Genomic DNA, 26,019 nt, shown 5'->3' with positions numbered 1-26,019 from the left:
TGGGTATGATAGTGGTGGGAGTAGTGTAGGGCAAAAGTTGCGACCAATTGCTTTGGCAAGAGACCAAAAGGCATGGCTGCCTCTAGGACAGGCTGCAAGCTTCCTGCTTTTTGCCTGTTCAAATTCTGTTTTGGAAAACTTACCTTGACATAAACATATCACATCCATAGTCTCCTCTGTCTTCAAAACTTCATGTTCTTTTTTGTTCAAAACACTACTTCTCTCATTTTCAACTCCTTGCACTTTATAAATCCCAAATCTGACTAATCCTAGAATATTGTTCTAAAATTTTTAATGGTGTATACAGATTTTTGATGGTATACAAAAGAGGACTGCCTGCTTAATGCAAGCTATCTGTAGACTTTACAGATAGCAGATTAATTTATAAGAAAAGTCTTGATGGAAAGTAATAATGTATAAGTAAGATCCTGCCTTATGTCAGTCCACTCATACAATGATTTTCAATAACTGATACCCATTTTTACAATGCTGCATTCACTCATACTACACTTTTAGTGACACGATGCTCTCATGAATCAACTGATGCGCAGTTTTCATGGACTCAGTTTTAACGTTGTTGCTCAATGCATCTTTCTGTTTTGGTGTTTCGCTGTGAATTAGAAAATGTTAAAAACTGTTATTTTATTTTATTATTATGAATAATGATAGACAAAAATCAAAATAAGGGTACTGTTGCTTCCAGTGAAAAAATGACTCGTAAACATTAGGCTGCAGGCTAAACTTACCTTTTTACTGTTGTTGTTCTTGTTCCCTTCTCATCCGTCCCTTAGGACAGGTAAAGTCCCCCTAATGAGGGGTTTATGATGAATTAATGCAGCTGGCTCATCACTCCTCTGCTGCATCCCCTGAGGAGAAGTATTCATGCCTGTAGTTTCATGTGCGCTCACAAGGTGGTTTGCCTGTTCTGAGGGTCAAAAAAAAATCCAAGTTTCATGTGAAAAAACTCTCTTCCTCGGTATGAGACTATCTAACTCACCTTTAGTTGAAAGAGACCAGATAAAGGTTCCTCACATCCTGGACAGGAATCAAATCCAGGTCTTTCTGACGAAAGGGGTTTGTTTATACTGACTGAGCTATGGAGGCTCCTGTTGTTGTTGTTACAGTTGAAAAACAAAATTTTCATTTGCAAAAATATTCTAAATTTTTCATTGCATAACTGACATATAAATGCTTTATTTACAGTTATGCTCATATGGCTATCAAAAATGTTATTGAACCATTATATGCATCTACAAGTTGGGAGAAAGAGAGAAGCAGGCATTTGCTTTACAATGGTGATCAGGAACCTAATGCGTAATATGACCATGGTATACCTGTCAACTTAATTATGCCATGCTATCCTGTACATCCATTGAGTGCACATGTAGGAAATGGTTGATGTGATGCTGATTATAAGGTATCCAAGATAAACAGAAGTCACAGTGAAATAGTTTAGTTATTTGACAGCTGAGTTTCATTTCAGTTTATATGAATGAATTTTAAGTTCGCCTAATTGTTCTTTTTCTGATAGCAACTGTGAGAGAAAAATCTTTAGCTGTGGACATTCAATTTCTTTAGTTCCTAAATCGAATTAAATATTAAGAGACTGTTTTGATAAAACATTTATATTCTATGTGTATTTAGTATATATGTATTTTAAGTGCATTATTATTAAGTGATGATATGCTAACATTTTCTTATAAAGATATCTTTTGATTAGTGTGTGAACGCACACACACAAGAGGAATGTAAATTATATTTTTGATTGGCCAAGAAAGCATCCCTCTCTCTCTACCATAACTTTTGTAATAACATGTAACTTTATTTACAGGAATATGTAACTTCTGTAACTCTGTTCCATGTTACAGAAAATATTGAAACCTGTCTGTTAACTTCTGACACAGTTATTATACCTAATAAATTATGAATGTTAGAAAACATGTAGTCAATAACCACACCAACAAATCATTTGGAATAAATAATTTTCAAGTGTATAATTAGATATATCAGAATCAATGAAATTGTACTCTTTCTATAATGAATTCACCCTGTTAATGTGCACAATTTACTATGTGCACATTAACAGGGTGTTTCAAAAAGTTAACTAAATTATTTTCTCTTTGTCTGTTCCTAAAGGTTCACTTGTTAACAGGAATTGGACGATATGGTGAAATGTCGTATATTTTTGATATCTTAAAAGACTATGATCATTTTGAGTTACTGTTTAAAAAGGGTATGGATAAGGTAAGTCATGTCTAATTACATTGTTTGTTATTTTCCAGTGGTTATCATATTAATTGGGGGTGACGGAGAACACAGGGATTTATAGTGTTGACATAGAATTGCTGAAAAGTAACAATAAGGAGATGATTACAACAATCTATTTAGACAGTGTGGCCATATTTTCCTCAGATTTGGTCACTTGACTCTCTGGGAGATGATAGTAACAAAATATTAAACATTTTAATTCCAGAATTTTCAGAAGCCTCTATTTGATAGTTGAAAAACTTTTTCATCTTCTTTGCATTAGATTTTAAAAAAAAAGAGGCATTTGCTGTAATTATTATTTTTTTTGGGGGGGGGGCTTTGATGATAGCTTTAATGTTAATTATGTATGGATATCTGAGTATGCTGAATAGGAAGTCATTCAATATTACTGAATTTTTCAAAAAAAATAAAAAAAAAAGATATATTCAATTATTATATCTGAAGGTGCCCTACATCATTCTGTGTATTGTAATACTTTATTTATTTATGACTGAGGATATTGTTATTCCTCAACATCATACAAATTGTTGAATTTTTGTAAAAAAAAAAAAAAAAAAAAAAAAAAAGATATCATCACATCAACCTCCATGGAGTTTCCTAGCTCATCATGGAAGGTCCACTAAACCAACAACATATTTATCATATTGAACCTTAAAGCCCGTAACATACCTAGCATTTATAATGTATTCTGCTTGCACATAACTCTCCATGTAAAATATCTATTCCTCATGCCCATCTTCACCACACTTGAACACAATTTCCAGGGATGGCCTTTAGCTATTTCCCTCTCACCTTTCACTCTTTTTTATAATCCCTCCAGTGTTAATAGAGTGTCAGATAAAATCCCCTTACTAACTTAAACATATAACTTCTTTTCTACCTATTGACCAAACTTGTCAATTTACAATCCTTAAGCCTCTTCCTATAACCAACACTTGAGAGGCTTTATATTGCCTTGCTCATCTCTGAACCTTCTCCATTGTTTCTGCATTACAATGAAAACTAAGTGACCAAATCTGAGCATAGTAGTCTATATATTGTCTGACCAATGCTTTATACAATAGCACAATTATTTCTACTTGTCAGTATACTTCTTATCATAGCTACAATGTGATGTGCAGTCTTTACACTTATTCAGTGTGCCCTCTAAACTTCAGTGCAGATATATAAGGCTGTGTATTGTATTGAAACTGTACTTCAGGAAATGGATGAACTTCAAATCTGAGAGTAATTGACAGATCTCAAATCTTCTCTGCTTCCCAAAGTACCATTTCATCAAAACAATACACAGCCCTCTATCTCTGCACTCCAAAGTGCAGCACATTACACTTGTTAATATTAAAAATATAACCCCACTCAAATCCATGCTGAAAGTCTATTCAGATCTTATTGATTGGAATTAACTTCAGCAGTTCACTCCTTATAATTCTCCCAACTTTGCATCATCAGCAAGCAATGGAAGAAGTCAATCTACATGAAACATGTTTAACGAATAAGTTAAATAACTGAACCCTGGGGCACACCACTGGTTACCTTCCTTTTTTTTGACATATTGCCCTATGATACATAACTTGCTGGTATCATCCAATGAAAAGAGGTGTTTAGAGAGCAGCCTTGTGTGATTCCTGCTTGGATTTTGACTGAGTATGATAGAGACACATTGATTAGGGGGTGGGTAATCATATTAGCATAGGTTCCTTTAATTATAGATACTTTTTAATTACCACAGTGTTCCTAAGTTATAGAATAGAGGCACCAGGCTTTGTCAAATGGTTGACTCAGATTTACCAAAAGTATTGTCATTGTGGATGTTTTTATTTTGCACTCGCTAGCCAGAATAGATTGTATAGCATGAACAGATTAAACACTCCTGTTCAGCCTGAAACTCTGTACACCTACATGTTTATATATATATATATATATATATATATATATATATATATATATATATATATATATATATATGTATTATATATATATATGTATTATATAATATGCATATATTATATATACATATAATATATACATATTATATGTATGTATATATACATATATATATATATATATTATTATATATATATATATACATAATATATATATATAATATGTATATATATATATATATATATATACATACATACACACTAGGGGGGGCTCTGCCCCCTGACGCTTATGCTGCCCAACCCCCCGTGTTCCGGACTGGTAGGCTGGTTCTCCTTGAATTCCGATGAGTCGAATTTTGAAGACTCAACACTCAGGGTAGCCCCTGAGTTTCAAAACGTTTCAAATAACTTGACAAAAATGTTACAAAAAATGTTACACAAAAACGCTACAGCCTACATCCATTTCAAGCTGACATCACATCCGGTGCGAATTTCAGCTTATCGCTTTATAGTATAGAGTATATATATATATTTCATTCCTATTTTGAGCCAAGGCTTGACAAATCTACTTATCCACTCACCTGTGTTGATTAGATTTTGCCAGCTGACAAGTAACAACTTAGTAGTAGATTTTTTTTTATTGAGTGAAAAAGAACTATTGAAACAAAACTTAAAAAAAAAAAAAAAAAAAGAGCAGATGGCTTTGTTAACGGTCAATCATATCTTAGTAATTTACTAACTTTTTTTTATAATAGAGTGACAGCTGACTTGTATAAAGAAAATTGCATTTGACAGAATACTACATTAAACTCTGCAAATGAGAACACATAGGGAATGGAGATGAATATGACACTGGCTATGTGGATAAGAGGGTGGCTACTGGACAGAATATTAAGAAGTGATATATTGAAGAGAAGAAGCCAGGTCAAAGCAAGTGACTAGTGGTGTACTGCAAGGTTCGGTGCTAGGACCACTCCTGTTTAATTTGTACATAAATGATATTGGAAATAATCTGAAAGGAAATATTCAGTTGTCTACTGATGATGCAAAATTAGGTAAAGTAAAAGCAAATCAAGGCAAAGTGGAGAGCTTGCAGGACAATTTAAATAAGCTGTCAGTAGGGACCAAAGCTAATGGATGTAAGTTTAATGTGGAGAAATGTAAAGTTATGCATTTTGGGAGTACACAGATTACAAGCTGTGTACTACATTGATGGAACTGTACTCCAGGAAATAGATAAAGTTAGAGATTTAGGAGTGATGGTAGCAGTGGCATAGCTGGGGGGGTCCACCCCGGGCGGCACTTCGAACTTTTTTGAACTTTTGCAGTTAATTTTAAAATATAGTCTCGAGAACTCGGTTCCAAATTCCAAGTAACCTTAAACGCTGGATATAAACTAATGCAAATTTTCCTCACAATTACTGGAAGTGTTGCTAGTTATGAGAGGAGTTTTTCTAATTGAAATTGATTAAGAATTACCTATATTACTATGAAATAGACTTCGCCAATGTCATACATGATTTTGCTAACAGAAAAACAAGAAAAATAATATTTTAGAATTTTAAATTAAAGTTTTATTTCAAATAAATTAAAACATAGAGTTTTAATTTATTTCCCTATATGTTATTTTGATATTTTGTAGTATTTTTGGTGTGGAGGGGAGGCAAACTTAGACACCATCCCGGGCAGTGAAAGCTCTAGCTACGCCACTGGGTGGTAGACAGAGAGTTAAAGTTTAGAGGACATGTTGTTAAGGTAGCTCATAAGATTACTTGGCTATCAAAGAACAAAAGGTTCTTCGATAGCCAAGGACTAACAAGTAGAGATAAGGAAGTCGTTATTCCTCTTTATAAGACCTTGATACATCCACATCTGGTTTACTGTGTTCAGGTCTGGTCTCCTGGGTTCCTTGGGGATAGATTGGGAATGTATGGATTGCAGAAATTGGTTGATAGGAGAAAAAGAGATGATATAATCTTTCCAACCAGAGGCCTTTGTCATTTTTCCAGTTGCTCTAGAGACATTCATCACTCACTCGAAACTTAAAAACTAGATATTGACTCATCTGTTGAGACATAGAACTCGGCCCTCCTTTATAGAGAGAGATGTCAAACTTAACACATCATTTTGTCTGTATACTCAAGGGATGTACCAAATATTATAACACTAACAAAATTAAGATTTCGTGAATAGTTTCAAATCACTGCCATTCTTAATAATTAGTATCTTAGTAAAATAAGGGACACTCCTAAATGAAAACAAGCAAAAATAGCCATAAAAATAATTAGTATCTTGTTTGTCAGGTTTTGATTAGCTCTTACATTTCAGTTTTCTGAAGTATCCCAACTGCATCAACTCTTATTTTATCTTGGTTTTCCAGTCTTCTTTATGCTATTTTTGCTTCTAACTTAGGTTTTGCTATTCTTTTGTCTCCAACTATTAATGAAAACTCCTGAAATTAATGATAATCATTTCAGAAGTTTTCATTTTCCTCAGCTCCATGATATCTCTGATTAATTTTTAATCAAATGATTTTTCTTTTTTTATAGTTTAATTTCTTTGATTTTATTGTTTTATCATGATTTTACTTCATTTATGAACTGCTCATTTAATATCTCAACTGTATTATTATCTTAATACCACAATCTTAAACCACTCATTGCCATCCTTTCATAATCATTATCTTTTCTGCTGGCTATATACCAGCAGAAAAAGGGGGATATAAGATATTTTATTATTTGATTATTTTTATTTAGGTATTTTATTTTCACCACTCTGTCATCCTTTCATGATCATCTTGCCATTATTAACAGCGATTAAATAAAAAAAGAATTAATATATAAATAGTTTGTAATTCACAGAAAACCACCAAAACAAAAACACAGAGAGAGAGAGAGAGAGAGAAAGAAAGTGTAGCAAGCAATGATGTCATTAACAAGCTAAGAGTCCACTAAAACTGTGCATCGGTTGCCTGGAAGAGTCATGTTACTAAAACCATCATATGAGCGAATGCAGCATCATATAAATGAGTACTAGTCATAATTGAAAAGCATCTTATGAGTGAATCATCATAAAGCAAACATTGTAAGGTGGATTGTTGCTGTATTTTACTACATATACATTTATTCAGTTGACTTTCTAGAAGGGATGCTTAAGGGTCAAAGCTGTATAACTGAGAGGAGACCTCCATAGCCTTTAAAGGAATGCAGACAACCAACCAGGGCTTCTGACCTAATGTCCAATCCTCACCTTCTCCTGTGGTGCACCCTGTTGGGTATCTACTTGGATACTGAACGAACAAAGATGGGCTGGTTTGGGATTTAGCTGACCAAATTGTATTCTTATTGGTTAAACCAAAATAAAAAATGATGGTACAACATGACAAAATTTCATGCCGGCTGGGGGGTTCGCCCGGTTAAACAAGCCCCCCCCCCATTGTTTTCACCAGGGAACCACGGCGAACAGCGAAAAGTCAGCTACTGGAACAAATCTGAAACACACCCCAGCTTAACAGCACCAGAGTTAAAGATCGGTACTATCAACATAAGAAGCCTGAATGTCAAAGAAATGGAGCTGGCTGAGGAATTAGATAAGTACCAGATCGACATAATAGGGGTGACTGAAACAAACAAAAAAAAAAAAACTGGTGAGATCTTTCTGAGTAATAAATACAAAATGTTATATTCAGGCAATGACAATCAAGGAAAAGAAGGAGTAGCCATAGTATTCAACACTAAATATGAGGCTAATCTTCTTGAATGGCAGGCAGTCTCAAGTAGAGTGATGTGAGCAAATATGAGAAAGGGAAACAGGACAATGAGACTTATTTCTGTTTATGGTTCTACAGAAGGTTCTACTAAGGTAAAAGTGGAGGAATTTTTTTAGGTTTTAGAGAAAGCAATTGACACACTGAAAAAGGAAAAGTTGGTCCTTGTTGGAGATCTAAATAGCAGAGAAGGAAATGATTGTCAGACATACAAAAATATTTTGGGAAAATTTGGAGATAAAAGAGCAAACTAATAATAATGGCAAATATCTGTTGGATTTCTGCTCAGGACATGGACTGGTTATTACTAACACCATGTTCCAACATAAAAATGTGCACAAATTCACATGAAGAGAAGAGGCAAGGAATAAGAAAAGTCTTATTGACTATGTTATTGTTGATAGTGATGTTTTCTCCCTGGTGCAGGACACCAGAGTGTACAGAGGATTTGAAATTGGAAGTGATCACTATTTAGTCTTGAGCAGGATAAAATTGAATTTCATATTGAAAAGAATAACATGTAAGAAAGTTTTAAAGCAAATAAAAGTTGAGCAGCTCTCAGATGTGAACTGTAAACTAAAATACACAAAGATTATTGAAGAAAAAATGAAAGAGTTGGAGAACAGGAATCAAACCTTGGAGATTCAGTGGCAAGCCTTGAAGAAAGCCCTGATTGATTCAGCTAGAGAGGCATGTGGTGAAGTTGTCTGCAAGGATAGAAAAATTAGAACTCCATGGTGGACACAGGAAGTTAAAGAGGTGGTGAAGGAAAAGAAGAAAGCATATCGAAAGTTCCTGGTGAATAAGTCAGCTTGTGCTCTTAGAGAATACAGAGGCAAATGTAAGAAAGCTAAACAGTGTGTAAAACTAGCTAAACAAAAGTCATGGGAGGACCTTGGCAAGAATATAGAAAATAAATATCAAGAAGGTGGCAAAATATTCTGGAGGTTGTTGAAGAAGCTTAGGAATGGAGGAAAGAGTGCTGTAAAAGGAGTTAGAGATGATAAAGGTGACATGAAAATGGGAGAAAAAGATATCCTTGAAGTATGGAGTAATTACTTCGAAAAATTGCTAAATGAAACAAGCAGTGATAGCACAGTGGTAAACAGCACTCAACAGGCATACATTCAGGAATACATATCCATACTTGAAGTAGAAAAAGCCATCAAAGGCTTGAAATGTGGAAAGGCAGCAGGAGTAGATGATATTCAACCAGAAATGCTGAAGTATGGTGGTATAAAAGTCTTACAGTGGCTGCACTGCATAGTTCAGAAAGCCTGGACAGAGGGACGAATTCCTGATGATTGGAGTAGAGCTCTCATAGTACCCATATATAAAAAGGGAAATAAAACTGAATGTGAAAATTACAGAGGTATTTTCCTACTACATGTTCCTGGCAAGATCTATGCAAGTATACTTGAGAAACGATTGAGAAGAATGGTGGAAGAAAAGCTTGGTGAAGAACAAGCTGGATTCAGGCCAAATAGAGGCTGTCAGGATCAGATCTTCACTTTACAACAAATAGTCGAGAAAGCATGGGAATATAACAAAGATCTGTATTTAAGTTTTGTTGATTTGGAAAAGGCATATGACAAGGTGCCAAGAGAGAAGCTATTCAATACGTTACAGTTATATGGTGTCAATGGGGCATTATATCAAGCAATACTTAGTCTTTATTTGAGTTGTAAATCAGCAGTTAGAACTGAAGGAAGTACAGGAAGATGGTTTAATGTTAAATCTGGTGTGAGACAAGGATGTATATTATCCCCTCTGTTATTCATTATCTATATGGATCACATTATGAAGGAAAGTGGTATTAAACATGATATCGAAATTGGAGATGTTAATGTCAGCTCTATGCTTTATGCAGATGATGTTATACTTCTAAATAAATCCACTACAAGTCTGCAAGATTCTCTGACTAAATTGAATAACTGTTGTAATAGATATGGTATGAAGGTCAGCAATAAAAAGACAAAGACAATGAAAATGGCAGAATTATTGAAAATGTCAACTGTGTTGTGAATGGAGAACCTATGGAACAAGTAAAACATTTCAGCTACTCAGTGTTGCACTCCCTAAAGGGTCAGTTGTGACCCTTTAGGGAGTGCAACACTGAGGCAACTCATGGTAAGGGTGGTGCACGCTCCGATCACTATTCTTGATATTTCCCCATAATGTGAAACCCAACTCTTAGAGCTGTATTACTGTTCTACATTATGAGTGAGAGAAGGTCACTACCCAGACCTTTATTGAGGTCTCATCAGTGAGTAGGTAGACCTAGAAATACCAAGTTTGTAGCAAACAGAACTTACATATACCCTACTATGAGAATTGCCAAGAAGGTGTCGTAATAAATTATTAATTATATGAAGAGCCAAAGGCTTCAATTCGGCAACATAAACTTATTTAAGTTAAGGGATATTACATCCCATATTGTTTCATAGACGAATAAGATACTCAAAGAGTGTCATGCTGAATATAGTAAATATATAAAGTTCGGCGAGTCCAAGCGTAAGCAAATACCTGGATAGTGTTACAGCTGACCCTTTAGGGAGTGCAACACTGAGGCAACTCATGGTAAGGGTGGAGCAAGCTCCGAGAGTGAGAGAAGGTCACTATCTTCAGTTGTAACATTATCCAGGTATTTACTTACGCTTGGACTCGTCGAACTTTATATATTTACTATATTCGGCATGACACTCTTTGAGTTTCTTATTCGGCTATGAAACAATATGGGATGTAATATCCCTTAACTTAAATAAGTTTGTTGCCGAATTGAAGCCTTTGGCTCTTCATATAATTAAGGATTAAACTAAATTTATGATAGTCTAACCAATTGGAAAATAAACTTCTAACATGAAGAGAATGTGTTTCAAATACTAAATATTCTGTAAGGCAGAGACTATATGGGATTTCACCATGTGTTTTGAGAGAATGTTCTAAGGAACTGACAGCTCCATTGACCTGGCTGTTCAGTGAGTGAAATTTCAGCTACTGGGAAAGTGTCCAGTGAGAAGAAGAAGACAGATGCTGGTAAAATGCAGCCATCAGACCAGTTTGTATTTTTCTTCTGTGATTGGTAAGATTTTAGAGAAAGATCATATACAGAATTCAGCAGATGAGGGTAATATTATCTGGGAAAGTCAGCTTGAATTTATTAAAGGCTACTCTAGTTTTAATAATACAGCTTTTTTTTTTTTTTTTTTTTTTTTTTTTTTTTTTTTTTTCAATTCACAAGATGCAACATGAGTTGATATTTAAGTTGCAACACATGGGGTTAGATATCAGAATTAGTGAATTGGAATGAAATTTGGCTGTCTGATAGATATCAAAGAATTGTGTATGGGTGAGGGGTATCAAGAAAGAGAAAGATCACAAATGGAGTTCTACAAGGATCAGTACTGGGAGCTTTGTTTTTTAACATGTCAATGATATTGCTAGTTATTTGCAGATTATGTGAAACTTAAGAGAATTATTAGTAATAGTGCTGATGTTTTAGATCATCAAGAGGATTTGAATAAGCTGAAAATGTGGACAAATGAATAGGAATATCAATTTATTGCAACTAAATTAAAAATCTTGAAATTCGGGATCCAGAGATGGGAGGCTGCATACTCTATTGGTGGATCTATATTAGAGGAATTGGATGAGGCAAGGGATGTTGTGGTGATTGTTCATAAAAATTGAAGTTTAAGGCACATGTTGCAAAGATAGTGAAGCCAATCCAGAGGATTACTTCAGTTCTAAGGATTTTGACCAATAGAGATAAAAAAAAAAAAAAGTGATAGTTCCATTGTATAAAGCCCTGATCAGGCCACATGTAGACTATTTTGTGCAAATTTTGGTCACCTGGATTTAAATAGAATAATTTAATTTTGGAGGAGGTGCAGAGGCAGATAACCAAAATGATAGCAGGACTCCACAATGTTAGGTATGAGGATAGACTGAGAGCATATAAACTACAGAGTTTTGTAGATAGAAGACAAAGGGATAAATATGACTGAGACCTTTAAACTATTGAGAGGTATTTATAGGATTGACACATGGGAAATTTTTCATATAATAGAACAAGGGAATGGAACAACAAGAAAAGGCCATCCCTGGAAGTTGTAAAAAAGAAAAAGAGGTAGTGAGTAGGAGGGGGAGAAGTTTTTTTTTTTTTTTTTTTTTTTGTTCGTTTGTTGTTGTCATTGTTGCATGGAGGATATTTGGGTGATGGAATTCATTGCTTGATAAGAATGGTGAATGTGCAGATGGTAAATGAATATAAGGAATGGTATGATAGACTTTATATTGTCTAAGATAGGCCTCTCACAATGAATCTTATGGCTCCAGAATAACAATAATAAGAGAATTCTGTGTTCTTGTCATCTATCTTATATAGGTGAGACAAGCAGAAGTTTTGAAATAAGAAAAACAGAGTAACATCTCTGCAATGTAAAATTCAGAAGAGAAAGAAAGAGTCAAAAGAGACAGCTGATGTCAGCCATGCCTCATGGTGCTTTTTTTGTTTCATTGTTACTGTTCTGATGGTTTTTTGTTTTTATTAATTTCCAGTCCTTTCTTAATCTGCCACCCTTAAGAAGCTTCTAATCCTTAGTGGGTGGAACTTGTCAGTACGTAATCTACTTGTACATCTTGCTAACGACTGTTAAAACCTAGATATTTTATTATTCATCTCGGTTCTTCTGACTTACAGAACATTGGTTCTTTGTGTACCAGTATACCTTAGAACAGTGGTTCCCAACCTTTTTCCACTTGTGTACCCCTTTTAAACCCATTTCTATAAATTGTACCTCTTATTTTTAAAATAGCTGTTTTTAAATACTGACACATTTGTTCAGTGCCTATCTTAACGTAAAATAGTGGAAATGAGGTAATGAGTTGGGAAAGGAAAATTACTACAAGTATAGGTAAATATGACTTCTCCATTACTTCCACCTTAGTATCACCACCTCTGGGTCTGGCTCCCACTGATGAGACCTCAATAAAGGTCGAAACCGGTCTGGGTAGTGGTACTTCCTTTAATGCATAGCATTATACATGTTTGCAAGTAGATGTGCTTTGCATTATGGGAGAAACTAAAGCAAGTGATGAGAACTTATACCACCTTTACCACGAGTTGCCCCAGTCCTGAAAGTACTTCAGGCACAAACTTTGTTTGCTAACACTTGGATAAAGGATAAAATCCAATATATAACTAGTAGCATAGCAAAGTGAAAAAACTTCCATAAAAAAAGAAAATTACTACACTAAAAGTACAAACCACAGATTTAATTTTCCAATATTTGTAACACAGAAATAAGTATAGCTTCATGTTAAATATTAATAATAATGATCAAGTATTTAACAAACCTTTGATTTATTATTATTAATAATATTTATTTGTGTTATCTGATTAAAGTCTGTAATAATTGATATACAGATCGCTAGCTGATTGAAACATTGTTGGTGAGATCGTTGAGCTTGCTTTGATGCACTTAGTCAGTGGAAAGTTTGTTATTGCAAAGGTCATTTCTTAGTAGCACGCAATTGTTCTGGAAAGGAGGATGGGTGACAAAAGTGATGCATGAACTGCATAATGATTGGTAGAAGAGTGGTTTGGGGAAGTAGTTAATAGCCACGCCCTCACCAATCATCATTCACTAATGTGAGCTAGTTTTCAAGTGTCTCCATTAGCGGCGATTCAAACTTAACATTTATTTTCCATAACTAACCTTTTGCATTTTGTTTACTTTACTTGTTTTTCCGTCATTACTGATTATTTTTCATATACCCCTGGGCATACACGTACCACTGGTTGGGAACTGATGCCTTAGAATTAGGGATAGAAATACTGAGGTAAGATTATATCAATATAGTTCATCTTGATTTTGTAATTTATGCTGTCATGTTGCTTGCCAGATCAAATTTTATCAGAAAATAGAAGGCACAGTGAAGATTATTTTGAACATTCTTTCCATAACATTAATTCTAGGTCTTTGATTTAATCCTTTATCCAATTGTAAGCAAACAAAGTTTGCACCTGAAGTATTTTCAAGACTGGGGCAACTCATGGCAAAGGTGGTATAAGTTCTCATCACTTGCCTTAGTATCCCATAATGCAAAGCACATATCCTTGCAGACATGTATAATGCTATACATTAAGGGAAGGGTCACTGCCCAGACCGGTTGCAACCTTTATTGACATCTCATCAGTGGGAGCCAGACCCAGAGGTGGTGATACTAAGGAGGATATACCACCTTTGTCATGAGTTGCCCCAGTCATGAAAATACTTCAGACACAAACTTTGTTTGCTTACACTTGGATAAGCAAACAAATATGATAGCATAGCCAAACAGATATTTGGCTATGCTAACAAATATATAATTGGTAGCATAGCCAAGCGAAAAAAATTTCATCAACTCATCTCTATTCCTAAGAATTTTAATAATACGGTGTGGCATATGGAAATATGACTTCTCCATTACTTCCACCTTAGTATCACCACCTCTGGATCTGGCTCCCACTGATGAGACCTCAATAAAGGTCGAAACTAGTCTGGATTGTGACCCTTCCCTTAATGCATAGCATTATAAATGTCCGCAAGGATATATGCTTTTCATTATGGGATACTAAGGCAAGTAATGAGAACTTATACCACCTTTGCCACGACTTGGCCCAGTCCTGAAAATAATTCAGGTGCAAACTTTGTTTGCTTACACTTAGATAAAGGATTAAACTAAATATATAATTGGTAGCATAGCCTTTGGTTTAGTACAGATATATAAATAGTATCTTTGCTATTTGGAATGGTTCTGTTATCTGAACATCAACAATTTATCACTAAGATTATTGCTGTCTGCTCCTTAGTATATAGTTAACATTAGAAATAGAAGATAATTCGTATTTCCTTTTAGATTTTCTAATTCTTCATTGTCCAGGTGGGGAATTCCGTTTTTGATCTTTTGAAGAAAAACACTGTCGGTGTTCTGATTCATTTGCGCTTACTTCCTATGCTTCATTTCTATGCTTCAAGAAATACAACATTTTCTCAGAAGATGTTACTCCTGTATCCATTTCTTATGTAAATGTATAGCAAAACAAATCCTCCTTTCCATACGATTTCCTCATATCTTGGTTCAGTGAAGGACAGGCCTCCGCTATTAGCTCTCCCAAGTTTTTATTAAATCCTATTCTCTTGCTTTTGCCAGTTTAGTATATGTACTACTGCCCATCACTAGAAACATAAAAATTTCAACCATGAACCCAAATATTCTGACCTTGCAGGACATGCTCTCCTCTGAGTACAGGTTTCTTTTGAAAATGACTCAACTCATGCACAAGAGCAGGAGAAGTTGTAGGAAAGTTTGTTCAGTGAGAACTGTGATATAGTGTTATGTTTCGTTATTCTTCATTGCTTAATAATCTGATGAATTACATTTATCCCATTTGTAAGAAATATGACTGTCTGTTATCTCATCATTATTGTTCTGCTGAATCTCATAATTTCATATAGCATCGCTGAGTTTTTTTTGTTAGGTATACTTGCACTTGTCTTTTCCATTTTGGCTACATATCATGGCATCTTAAGTAGATGCCATGGTGCATAGCCAAAAATTTTAGAATCATTTTTAATTATTCTAAATATTTTAATTATTTTCACTCAAGTTTTCTGTTTAATATACCTTCTTATTAATTCATAAACAGACTGTGTAGGATTGTAACTTGGAAATACTATAGTCATAATTTTACTCTCATAGCAGGGGCAATAAACTCTTCATCATCTTACCTTCTCCACATAAATAATTAGTTCCATATCAACTCTTCCAGCATTTGTATAAAGAGGTTTGCAAGTTAAAACTTTCATTAAATAAAGTTTTTATTATTTAAGAAAAAGCCTTATGCTCCTGCAATAAATTACATATAATTTCCAGACTGATCGCAGATAACTCTAACTGTTTTAATACAAAAATCCTTCACCAGCTCTAGATAGAGTATAAAATGCTAGTTTAATGAATTGTAAATATTAATTATCAAAAACTAAAGATAATTTATATTTAAAATGCAAAATGGCATAATTAATTTTTGTTTAAGGTTTAATTGAGAGAAGTTGCTACTGGCTGCTCTCCCTCTCCAACCTTAAGAAAAAAAAAAGAATAAATATCATTGCCTGGTGTTGGGACACATGCCCCATTTATTGGAGGCCCGAAGTGCTTGAAAAAGTTCCATGTACGGTATCTATGCCAAGGTTTCTGCACTACAACCTGTCATGGGTGGAAGTCATATTAAAAAAGAAGAAGGAAGAGATGGGAAAGCTTTGTCCTCTCAAGTTTCAACAGCGATCTAACTTATTTTGAGCTACTAAGTCTATCATCAAGGGTTGGCAAGAAACCCAGTTCTGAGATGGTATTTATACAATCTACCTTTAACTTTCATAAAAGAACTCAAGCATTCAGAAGGTTGTTTTATGTTTATGATGATTTCTTCTTCAAGAAACATATCTGAATGTATCAGGGCCATAACAAATAAAAATTGAATATAAAATTATTAGTCTAAGAGGTTGTTGTTGATTAAGTTCAAATTAATTAAGTTTGAAGTTTATTTCAAATTAATTAAGTTTGAAGTTTATTTTAGGTACCAGAGCTCCGACTTGCACTTTTGGATTATCTTAAGAAGAATTCTATAGATTATGCAGATGTGTACTCTATGTTGACATTCAACTTCAGCATGTATCGTGAGATTGCAGAAATGTTAGAATTATCTGCACATCAGTTATTGCAAAAATTGTTACGAAGAAGCTTAGGCATGTATTTCTCCTTTTAATTATTTCTGTTGATAAAATATTAAGTTGACAAAAGATGCCTGTGGTTAATTAAGTTTTGAGGATAAAAATCCTCAAAACTTAATTTAGAAGTTTGTTTTTGTTGTTGTTGTTTTTTCCATTGATTTGATGCCATTTCTGTTAAAATATTTAGTACTCCTTCCATTTTAAAAGATAACATAAACAGATGAAAAGTTGTAATGCAATTGTAACTATAATTCAGAAGTTGTATATCATTTTATTGATTATTCTCTATTCATGTAGAAACTGCTTTATCTTTTTGTCTACAGTGCTAATGTTATTGACACATAGTATATAAATGAATGGTCAAGTAACTCATTAAGCACCAATGACATTCATTGAATGTTGGTTGATTAACATGCATCCAGGTGGTCAAGTAGGAATTTCTAACAATATCCTTCTTTTCTTCCCCCCCTTTCAGTATTGTTTTATGTTATTTTATGTTAAATATTCCTTGATGTGGATTCACAAATTAAAATAATGCATTTATGATTTATGAAATTATTATATTTTCAATTTTTAAAGTGAAATTCTACAGTTTCTAAAAATATTATAACAATATCTGTAATATTGACAATTGGACACATGTTCATATGAACTTTTTTTTACTCAGAACAATCGATACTACCATCTACCAAAATATTTACTATTCCTTCTAAAACACCCTGTATATTCTTATTATATTCTAATAACAGAAACTTGAAGATATAAATACCATCGAAGATAAAAAAAAAAAAATAGTGATAATATGGTATTCAATTGAAAAAATTAGAAGAGAATGTTGGATGTTATTGAAGGCCAATTATTTTATTAGATAGTTATTTATTACACAGAACTGATTAGATGTCCATGGTGCTACCAAAAAAGAAAATCCAAACTACCAAATAACATCCAAGATGTGAGATAAAAATAAAATTGTTGGCAGATGTTTTCACCCTCACTCAAAATGACCAGGTTGTTAAAACAGTTTGAATATGTTGTCTCAAAAATGCTATTACAGTCAACAATACTAAAAAAAACTTATGGAAACCACAGGAAACACCTTATTATAGAAGACAGTACTAAAGTTGATTTCCTTTGAAATGAATTGTAATTGTTCATTGGCTTGTAGTTTTTATAAAAAGTGAGTTTCACACTAATAGTGGTTGTTGTGAGAGATGGGTGTAGCTGGTACAAGGAACTTCTCTTAATAGTAGATATCTCTCATATCTCTTGATATGAGAGAATGTATACACAGCAGATAACAAATTTGCTGACTTCAAATTGGTAAACTAACTTATGGCCAGTAATAATTCATATGGAGTGCTTGATTAGCGAAAACATAGTTTAAGGAATGAAGACCCAAATAGTTTAGAACTGGAAACTTTTACTGTTTCCAGTTCTAAAACTGGAAACAGTAAAATAATTAAACTAAATCATCATTATCCTGTCCAATAACAATCTATCATACCTCTCCTTGAATCCATTAACAGACAAAGCACTCACAACTTACTTTGGCAACAACCCATTCCACTCATTCACAACTCTCCAAGCAAAAAAACCTAGTTTTCAGACTCCTACTTACTAACCATACCTTTATTCAACTTCCAGGAATGATCCCTTGTTCTGGTCCTTCTAGCCAAGTGCTGAAACAATTTCCCTGCATTTATCCTATAAAACCATTTAAGCAACTTAAATGTTTCTATCATACCCCCTCTTTTTCTCCTTTCAACCAACTTCTGTAATCCACACACTGTCAATCTGTCCTCATAGGAACATTCCACAGACCACTAACCATCTTGGTCATTTGCCTCTGAATCCTCTCCAATGCTTCTTCATTCCCAAGAAACCCAAGGGACCAAACTTGAGCACAGTAATCCAGATGTGGACATATCAAGGCCATACAAAGAGGAATAACACCTTCCTTATCTCTACTTGTTAATGTGTTCTTCAATAGCCAAGTAATTTTATGGGCTACCTTAGCAGTGCGTTCTCTAAAGGTTAACTCTCTGTCTACCACCACCCCTAAATCTCTACCTTCATCTATTTCCTGGAGTACAGTGCCATCAATGTGATACATGACTTGTAATCTATTTATCCAAAATGCATAACTTGACATTTTCTTGACATTAAACTGATACCCATTAACTTTTGCCCATACTGACAGTCTTTAAATCATCCAGCAAAGCTCTCCACATCACCTCAGCTTATATTCTACTTAATTTTGCATCATCAGCATAAAACAACTGAATAATTCCTTTCAGGTTATTTCCTGTAGCATTTATATACAAATTAAACAACAATGATCCCATCACTGACCCTTAAGCTGCTCCACAAGTCACTTGTTTTTGCCTCGAATTCTGACCCTTCATATATCTCTTTTCGATATCTGGCCAGCAGCCACCTTCTTATCCACATAACCAGTGTCATATCCATCCCCATTTATTCTAATTTACATAACAGAAAGACTCTCTTGTATACAGCTAATTTAGTGTTTTGACTAATTTCTCTCTTATTCCATATAAATTTATTCAGTTGACTTCCTACCATACCAGCTTTGTTGATTCTGCTGTTTATTTCCATATTTAATATTTAATTTACTATCTGTATTAAAAATCGTGCCTAAGTAGCTGAAATATTCTACTTGTTCTATAGGTTCTCCATTCACAATGCAGATGATAATTTCTGCCTATATTCATTGTCTTTGTCTTGTTATTGCTGACCTTAATACCATATCAATTACAACAGTTATTCAATTTAGTCAGGGAATCTTGCAGACTTGTAGTGGATTTATTTAGAAGTATAACATCATCCACATAAAGTAAAGAGCTGAGATTATTATCTCTAATTTTGATATCAGGTTTAATACTACTTTCTTTCATAATGTGATCCATATAGATAATGAATAACAGTGGGGATAATGTACATCCTTGTCTGATATTAGACCATCTTAATGTACATCCTTGAATTCTAACTGCTGACCTACAACTCAGATAAAGACTATTGCTTCATATAATGCTTCATCGACACCATACAACTGTAGTGCTTTGAATAGCTTGCCACTTGGCACCTTATCATATGTCTTTTCCAGATCTACAAAACTTAAATACAGATCTCTATTATATTCCCATGATTTCTCAACAGTATGTCATAAAGTGAAAATCTGATCCTGACAGCCTCTATTTGGCCTGAATCCACCAAACTTCTCTTCCCTTCTCAACCGTTTCTCAAGTATAGTTGCATAAATCTTACTAGGAACACTCAGTAGAGAAATTCTTCACATTCAGTTTTATTTCCCTTTTTATATATGGATACTATGAGAACTCTACTCCAATCATCTGGAATTCATCCCTCTGTCCAGGCCTTCTGAACTATGCAGTGCTGCCACTGTAAGACTTTTATACCTCCATACTTTACCATTTTTGGTAGAATATCATCTACTCCTTCTGTCTTTCCACATTTCAGGCTTTGATGGCTTTTTCTACTTCAACTGTGGATATGTTTTCCTGATTGCATGCCTGTTTAGTGTTTTATACTACTCTGCTGTCACTGATTGTTTTATTTAGCAATTTTTCAAAATAATTACTCCATACTTCAAGAATATCTTTTTCTCCAAAAAGATATTCTTGAAGTTTTCATATCATCTTTATTATCTCTAATTCCTTTTACAGCTCTCTTTTCTCCATTTTTCTGAGCTTCTTCAACAACCTCCAGAATATCTTGTCACCTTCTTGATATTTATTTTCTATCTTCTTACCAAAGTCTTCCCATGACTTTTGTTTAGCTAGTTTTACACAGTGTTTAGCTTTCTTACATTTGTCTCTGTATTCTCTGAGAGCACAAGCTGACTTATCCAGGAACTTTCGATATGCTTTCTTCTTTTCTTTCACTGCCTCTTCAACTTCCTGTGTCCACCATGGAGTTCTGATTTTTCTATCCTTGAGAAAACCTCACCACATACCTCTCTGGCTGAATCAATCAATGTTTTCTTCAGGGCTTGCTGATGAATCTCCAAAGTTTGGTCCCTGTTCTTAAACTCTTTCATTTTTTCTTTTCTTGAATAATGTTTGTGTATTTTAGTCTACAGTTCACAACTGAGAGCTGCCTCAGTTGTGAACTGTAGACTAAATTGAAATTATGAATTTCAATTTTATCCTGCACAAGTGAGAAAACATCATTTTCAACAATAAGTTGAAAATGATGAACAACATAGTCAGTGAGACTTTGCTTATTTCTTGCCTCTTCTCTCCATGTGAATTTGTGTGCATTTTTATGTTGGAACATTGTGCTAGTAATAACTAGTCTATGTCCTGAGCAGAAATCCAAAAAGGTATTTGCCATTATTATTAGCTTTGCTCTTTTCTCCAAATTTCCCCAAAATGTTTTTGTATGTTTAACAGTCATTTCCTACTCTACTATTTAGATCCCCAACAAGGACTAACTTTTCATTTTTCATTGTGTCGCTTGCTTTCTCTAAAGCCTCAAAAAATTCCTCCATGTATACCTTAGTGGAACCTTCTTTTGGACTATGGGCACAAATAAGTCTCATTATCCAATTCCCCATTCTGACATTTGCCCACATCTCTCTACTTGATATTGCCTGCCTACCTGCCATTTAAGAAGATTAGCCTCGTATTTAGTATTGGATATTATGACTACTCCTTCTTTTCCTTGATTGTCATTGCCTGAATATAGCATTTTGTGTTTATTGCTCAGAAAGATCTCTCCAGTTTTTGTCTTTTTTGTTTCAGTCACCCCTATTATGTCAATCTGTTACTAGATTGACATAATAGGGGTGACTTATCCAATTCCTCAACTAGTTCCATTTCTTTGCCATTCAGGCTTCTTATGTTGATAGTATCGATCTTGAACGCTGGTGATGTTGAGTTGGGTGTGATTTAGGATTAGTTCCAGTAGCTGACTTTTTGCTGTTTGCCTAGGTTTCCTGGCAAAAACAATGAGAGCCTTGTTTAACTGGGCAACACCCCAGCTGGCATGAAATTCTATCATGTTTTGCCATCATTACATCATGCCATCAGCAAATTTAATAACACATAATGCTTTCTTCTTCGGAGACACTATTTTTGTTAACTCTTCAGTTGCTTGCTCAAAGCAGGCAGCTGAAGGATCTTTTTTGTTTCAAACTTATGAGAGTTTACTTTCTCCACATAGTTTTCCTATCAGGTGATGTATAACCTGAAAGGAAATGACCGGCCTGGTTGACCTAGTGGTTAACATATCCACTCTCTAGCCAATAGGCTGTGGGTTCAAATCCCACCATGAGCGTGGATGTTTGTGATTGTCTGTGCAAATACTAGTTGTAGTTGGCAGTAGATGGTGTTGGTGTAGATGATGCAGTTCGCTATAGTTGGTTGATTGAGTGGTGGAGATGGAGAGCCGTAGAGTAGGTGCCCACCTCAATGAGTCTTTGGACTTCTTGGAAGTGTTACATAATAATAACACATTTGTATCATTGCAAATAAAAATTTCTGAACAAATACAATTTGCTCCTTCATTTTGAATATCCTGTATATATACATACGCATTTGATCATAAATATATTTATTTATAGATACAGTATTGCTAATTTTTTTAATTTGTTTTTTTTTACTTAATTTAATTTAATTTATTTAATTTGTTTCTAATTTATTTTTATTACCTTGTCTATTGCCTTAATCTCTTGAACCTCACAGTATGACCATTTCTGTACTTTCACTGATAAACCACAAACCAACTTCTACATTCACTCACTTCTTACCTTCTGGAGCACATCAATATAGAGCAACTTTCACCAGGACCATTCTCTATCTCATATCTTCTTCCATTAGAACAATGCCAAATTGATTACCTTCATGGCTTATACCTCCTTCATTGCATGGTGTAAATACCATTTCCATTCTCTAAATCCAAGCACCTGCTCATACCACGTAAAAGAAAAAATTCTCACAGGAATGAATAATGTCTTCATCCCCATTCCACCCAAAAGATCCAACCCATAGTTTTCCAACAAGTGTACCAAGTCATTTCAAAAAAAAAAAAAAAGCACATAATACGAGAGACTTGAGACTAAATTAAAGATGCCAAGAAATTATATTCTTGGTTTAATTCTCTATCCAAGTGTAAACAAAACAAAGTTTGCACTTGAAGTATCTTCATGACATAATTTCATGGCACCTTTAATTTATAATCAGCATCCATCTCTGATCCAGAGTATTTTAATAATAAGGTGATACACCTTTTCACTACATGTATGCGGGAAATATACAACTTCTGCATTACTTCAAGCATATCAGATACCTTGATATCTTTTCTTGGTCTGGCTTCTACTGATGAAACCTCAAAAGAAGGGTGAAATTGATCTGCATTCTGCAAATTGTGGTCGTTCCCATAATGCATAGCATTATATACATCAGAAAAGGGGTGTGATTTGCATTGAGATACCAAGGAAGTTGATGTGAGTCATTAACCTTTATATATATACAAGTAGCCCAGTCATGAACACATAAAGGCACAAACTTGGTTTGCATACATTCGAATAAATGATTAAACCAGTAATATAATTTCTTGGCATTTTTATCCAAGTCTAAGCAAACATAGTTTGTTCATTTATAACTGGGCTACTTATATATAATCATATTAAAGGAAGATATATAAGAGAACTTTTCTATAATCACTTCAGTGCTGATATATATAGGGTATTTTTTTGCTTTGAGTAGTCTGTTTAATGATTGGATATCAAGAAATATTCAGCAGTGGTGTAAAATCATTATACCTGTTATTTACAGCAAAGAATATTTTTTAAAAATTGTTTTCACACAACATAAGAATTTCGATATATTCATTGCGACTTTTTTTTTTCTTGCAAACCTTTAGCCTTCTCTTGATTAGTGAGAAAGCAAGAGACGCATTTTGTAGATTTTTGCTTTTCATCAAGTCGTTATTACCATTTTGTTGCTGAGAGTTATGCCACTTTATAATAGTTTTTGTTTTATTATGAATTTACTTGAGCTAAACATACAAGTTTGTGTGTGTGTGTGTGTCCAAGCATAATAAAATGAATATATATATATATATATATATATATATATAAAACTGTGAAAACAAAGCAACAATTTTTTTTTTTAATCCACAAATACTTGTAAGACTGTAACACATTAGTATTAGTACTATGGGTGGGTTGAGGGTTAGAGAATCTGCAGATCCTGTTGTAGTGACCTGATGTGCTTTTCAAGCCATTTCAATAAGCAGGATGATAATATCTCACACCAGATGATGAAATTTTTATACCTCATGCAGGCCTTCAAAAACAGTAGCGTAACTTAGGATTTAATCTTGGGGGGGGGGCTGAGTTGAGTAGACAATTTGATAATACACACTACGCATCGTATGTGACCTATGACTGAACATCTGCAATAATCGCTAATTCATAAGTAGTATAGAAATAGAAGACACGACACAAAATAAATAAAATAAATGAATTTTAATTAGGAAAAGATTTTTGGAAAATTTTCTACTGTTTTTTCCTTTTTCTTGGGAGGGGGAAGGGCCTTTCCCCCTTCCCCCCTCTGGGTGCACCACTGTTCAAAATGTATATGATGGTATTTGAAATCATAATGTGTTGATAGAAAAGCAAGTATGCTATTCACTTGGACAACTAGACTAACTAAATGAAAAAAGAAGAAATACCTATTGCTTCTTTACCAACAAGCAACCAAGCAGATTTATTTTCAAGTCACGAACTGTTCTGTGGTGCTCAGCAAACAAAATGATTATTTTAACATAGCTCTTGTATTAATATTTGTAGAATAAACCAAAAAATGTGAAGTTGGTGTAATGAATTTTGTATTACATTTTATTTAAAATTTTGTTCATAGTTGACCCAGTTATTAAAGGAGAATTACAAAGGACTATGCAGGAATTTGCAGATGCAGCAGAAAGTTATCTTAAGGCAGGTAGAATTTCATTGTACTTATTAAAAAAAACCAAAAAACTTGTGTTTTCTGAAACTTTTTTTTACTTAGTTGAGCATTTAAATTTATATATATGTATAAATCTCTATGTATAAAAAAAAAAGGTTTAAAATGCATTTACTTGAAATCTGTATTGCAAATACGAGTTAGCTTTTTTTATTTTCTTGCTGTTTCTGTAATTGAAACAGTTCAATTAAAAAAGAAAATGCACACTCAAACATGTAAAAAAAAAAAAAGGTCAGAAATCTAACTTGCAAATTCATGCAAACAAATTTTAACATAATAAGCAAAATTTTAACTAATTTCATAAAGTAAACAAGATTTTATTATTTGTGTTATTACTGCATTAATTTCATTCCACTAGATCTCCATGTAACCAAAAGTCATCATATGGTCCACTCTAATTGCCACAGTGTCTCATAATTACACTTGAAATCCATTTATTATTTGCACACTCAGCTGTTTCTAACATTGAATTCCACTGCAACTTTGTCAGTACCTAATTCTTGAATTTTAAAAGTGTTTTATATCAATAAATATAACTTTATTAATCATAAAGAAATAGTGGATAGTCAACATCCAACATTATTTCAAACTAGATGTTTGTAGAAACTATAAAGGTTTTGTAAATTTGATTGAATGTTCTTACAGGAGAACTTACAAGATACAATCCTGAGTAAAGGTGAGCATACGACCACTGCTTGAGCATCCATATGTTCGCCTTTTATAGTTTATTTGATAAATTTCACTGACCTGACAGCCATTTCGAACTGATTGATTCTCTTCAGAGAGTTAAAAACTCTAATTCAATACTAAAGAAATCCAATGTTAGAGAAATGTATTTTCTGTAAGTAAACTCTTGGTCAATGCATAAAAGTAATTAATAAAGTATTATTATTATTACGGGTATCTCCATGGAGTCAGTAGACTCATCGCCGGAGACCCAAACTATCAAAGTAATATCTATCATATCTCTTCTTGAATTCATTTACAGAAGAACTCACAACTGGCAATGCATTCAACTCATTCACAACCCTCCAGGAGAAAAACCTCATTCTCACACCCTTGTTAACCACACTTTTCCTTAATTTCCAGGGATGACCTCTTATTCTTCCATTGCTGTCACACAGCTGAAACATTTCCCCTGCATCAATCTTATAGAAACCTTTTAGTAATTTAAATGTTTCTATCATATCCCCTCATCTCCACCTATCAACCAACGTCTGCAATCCACACTATCAATGTTGGAAGCATTTTTTACATCACTCACCAACTTAGTCACTCTCCTCTGAACCCTCTCCACAACCTCTTCATCTCCAAAGAAG

The 26,019-nt window shown here is 33.9% G+C and overlaps 1 protein-coding gene across 2 annotated transcripts in view; it reads left to right on the top strand.

Annotated features, from left to right (window-relative positions):
• The window catches only part of LOC150098264 (spatacsin), an 891,110-nt gene that overhangs the window by 811,060 nt on the left and 54,031 nt on the right, over positions 1-26,019 (top strand). Inside the window, exons 37-39 of one of the 2 annotated variants that reach the window (XM_090406151.1) lie at positions 2,137-2,244; positions 16,538-16,706; positions 24,599-24,672. In XM_090406151.1, coding sequence (XP_090262277.1) covers positions 2,137-2,244; positions 16,538-16,706; positions 24,599-24,672 — 351 coding nt within the window. Of the gene's footprint in view, positions 1-2,136; positions 2,245-16,537; positions 16,707-24,598; positions 24,677-26,019 lie in introns of both variants that reach the window. The other variant, XM_090406152.1, reaches the window with a different exon arrangement.

This window comes from Typopeltis vanoorti, chromosome 16 (genome assembly GCF_054136105.1).
Source record: "Typopeltis vanoorti isolate ZY-2024b chromosome 16, IOZ_Tvanoo_1.0, whole genome shotgun sequence".
In the NCBI taxonomy this organism is placed as follows: domain Eukaryota; kingdom Metazoa; phylum Arthropoda; class Arachnida; order Uropygi; family Thelyphonidae; genus Typopeltis; species Typopeltis vanoorti.
Note: the sequence above shows the minus strand (reverse complement) of the source record. Positions and strands in the feature narration are given on the sequence as shown.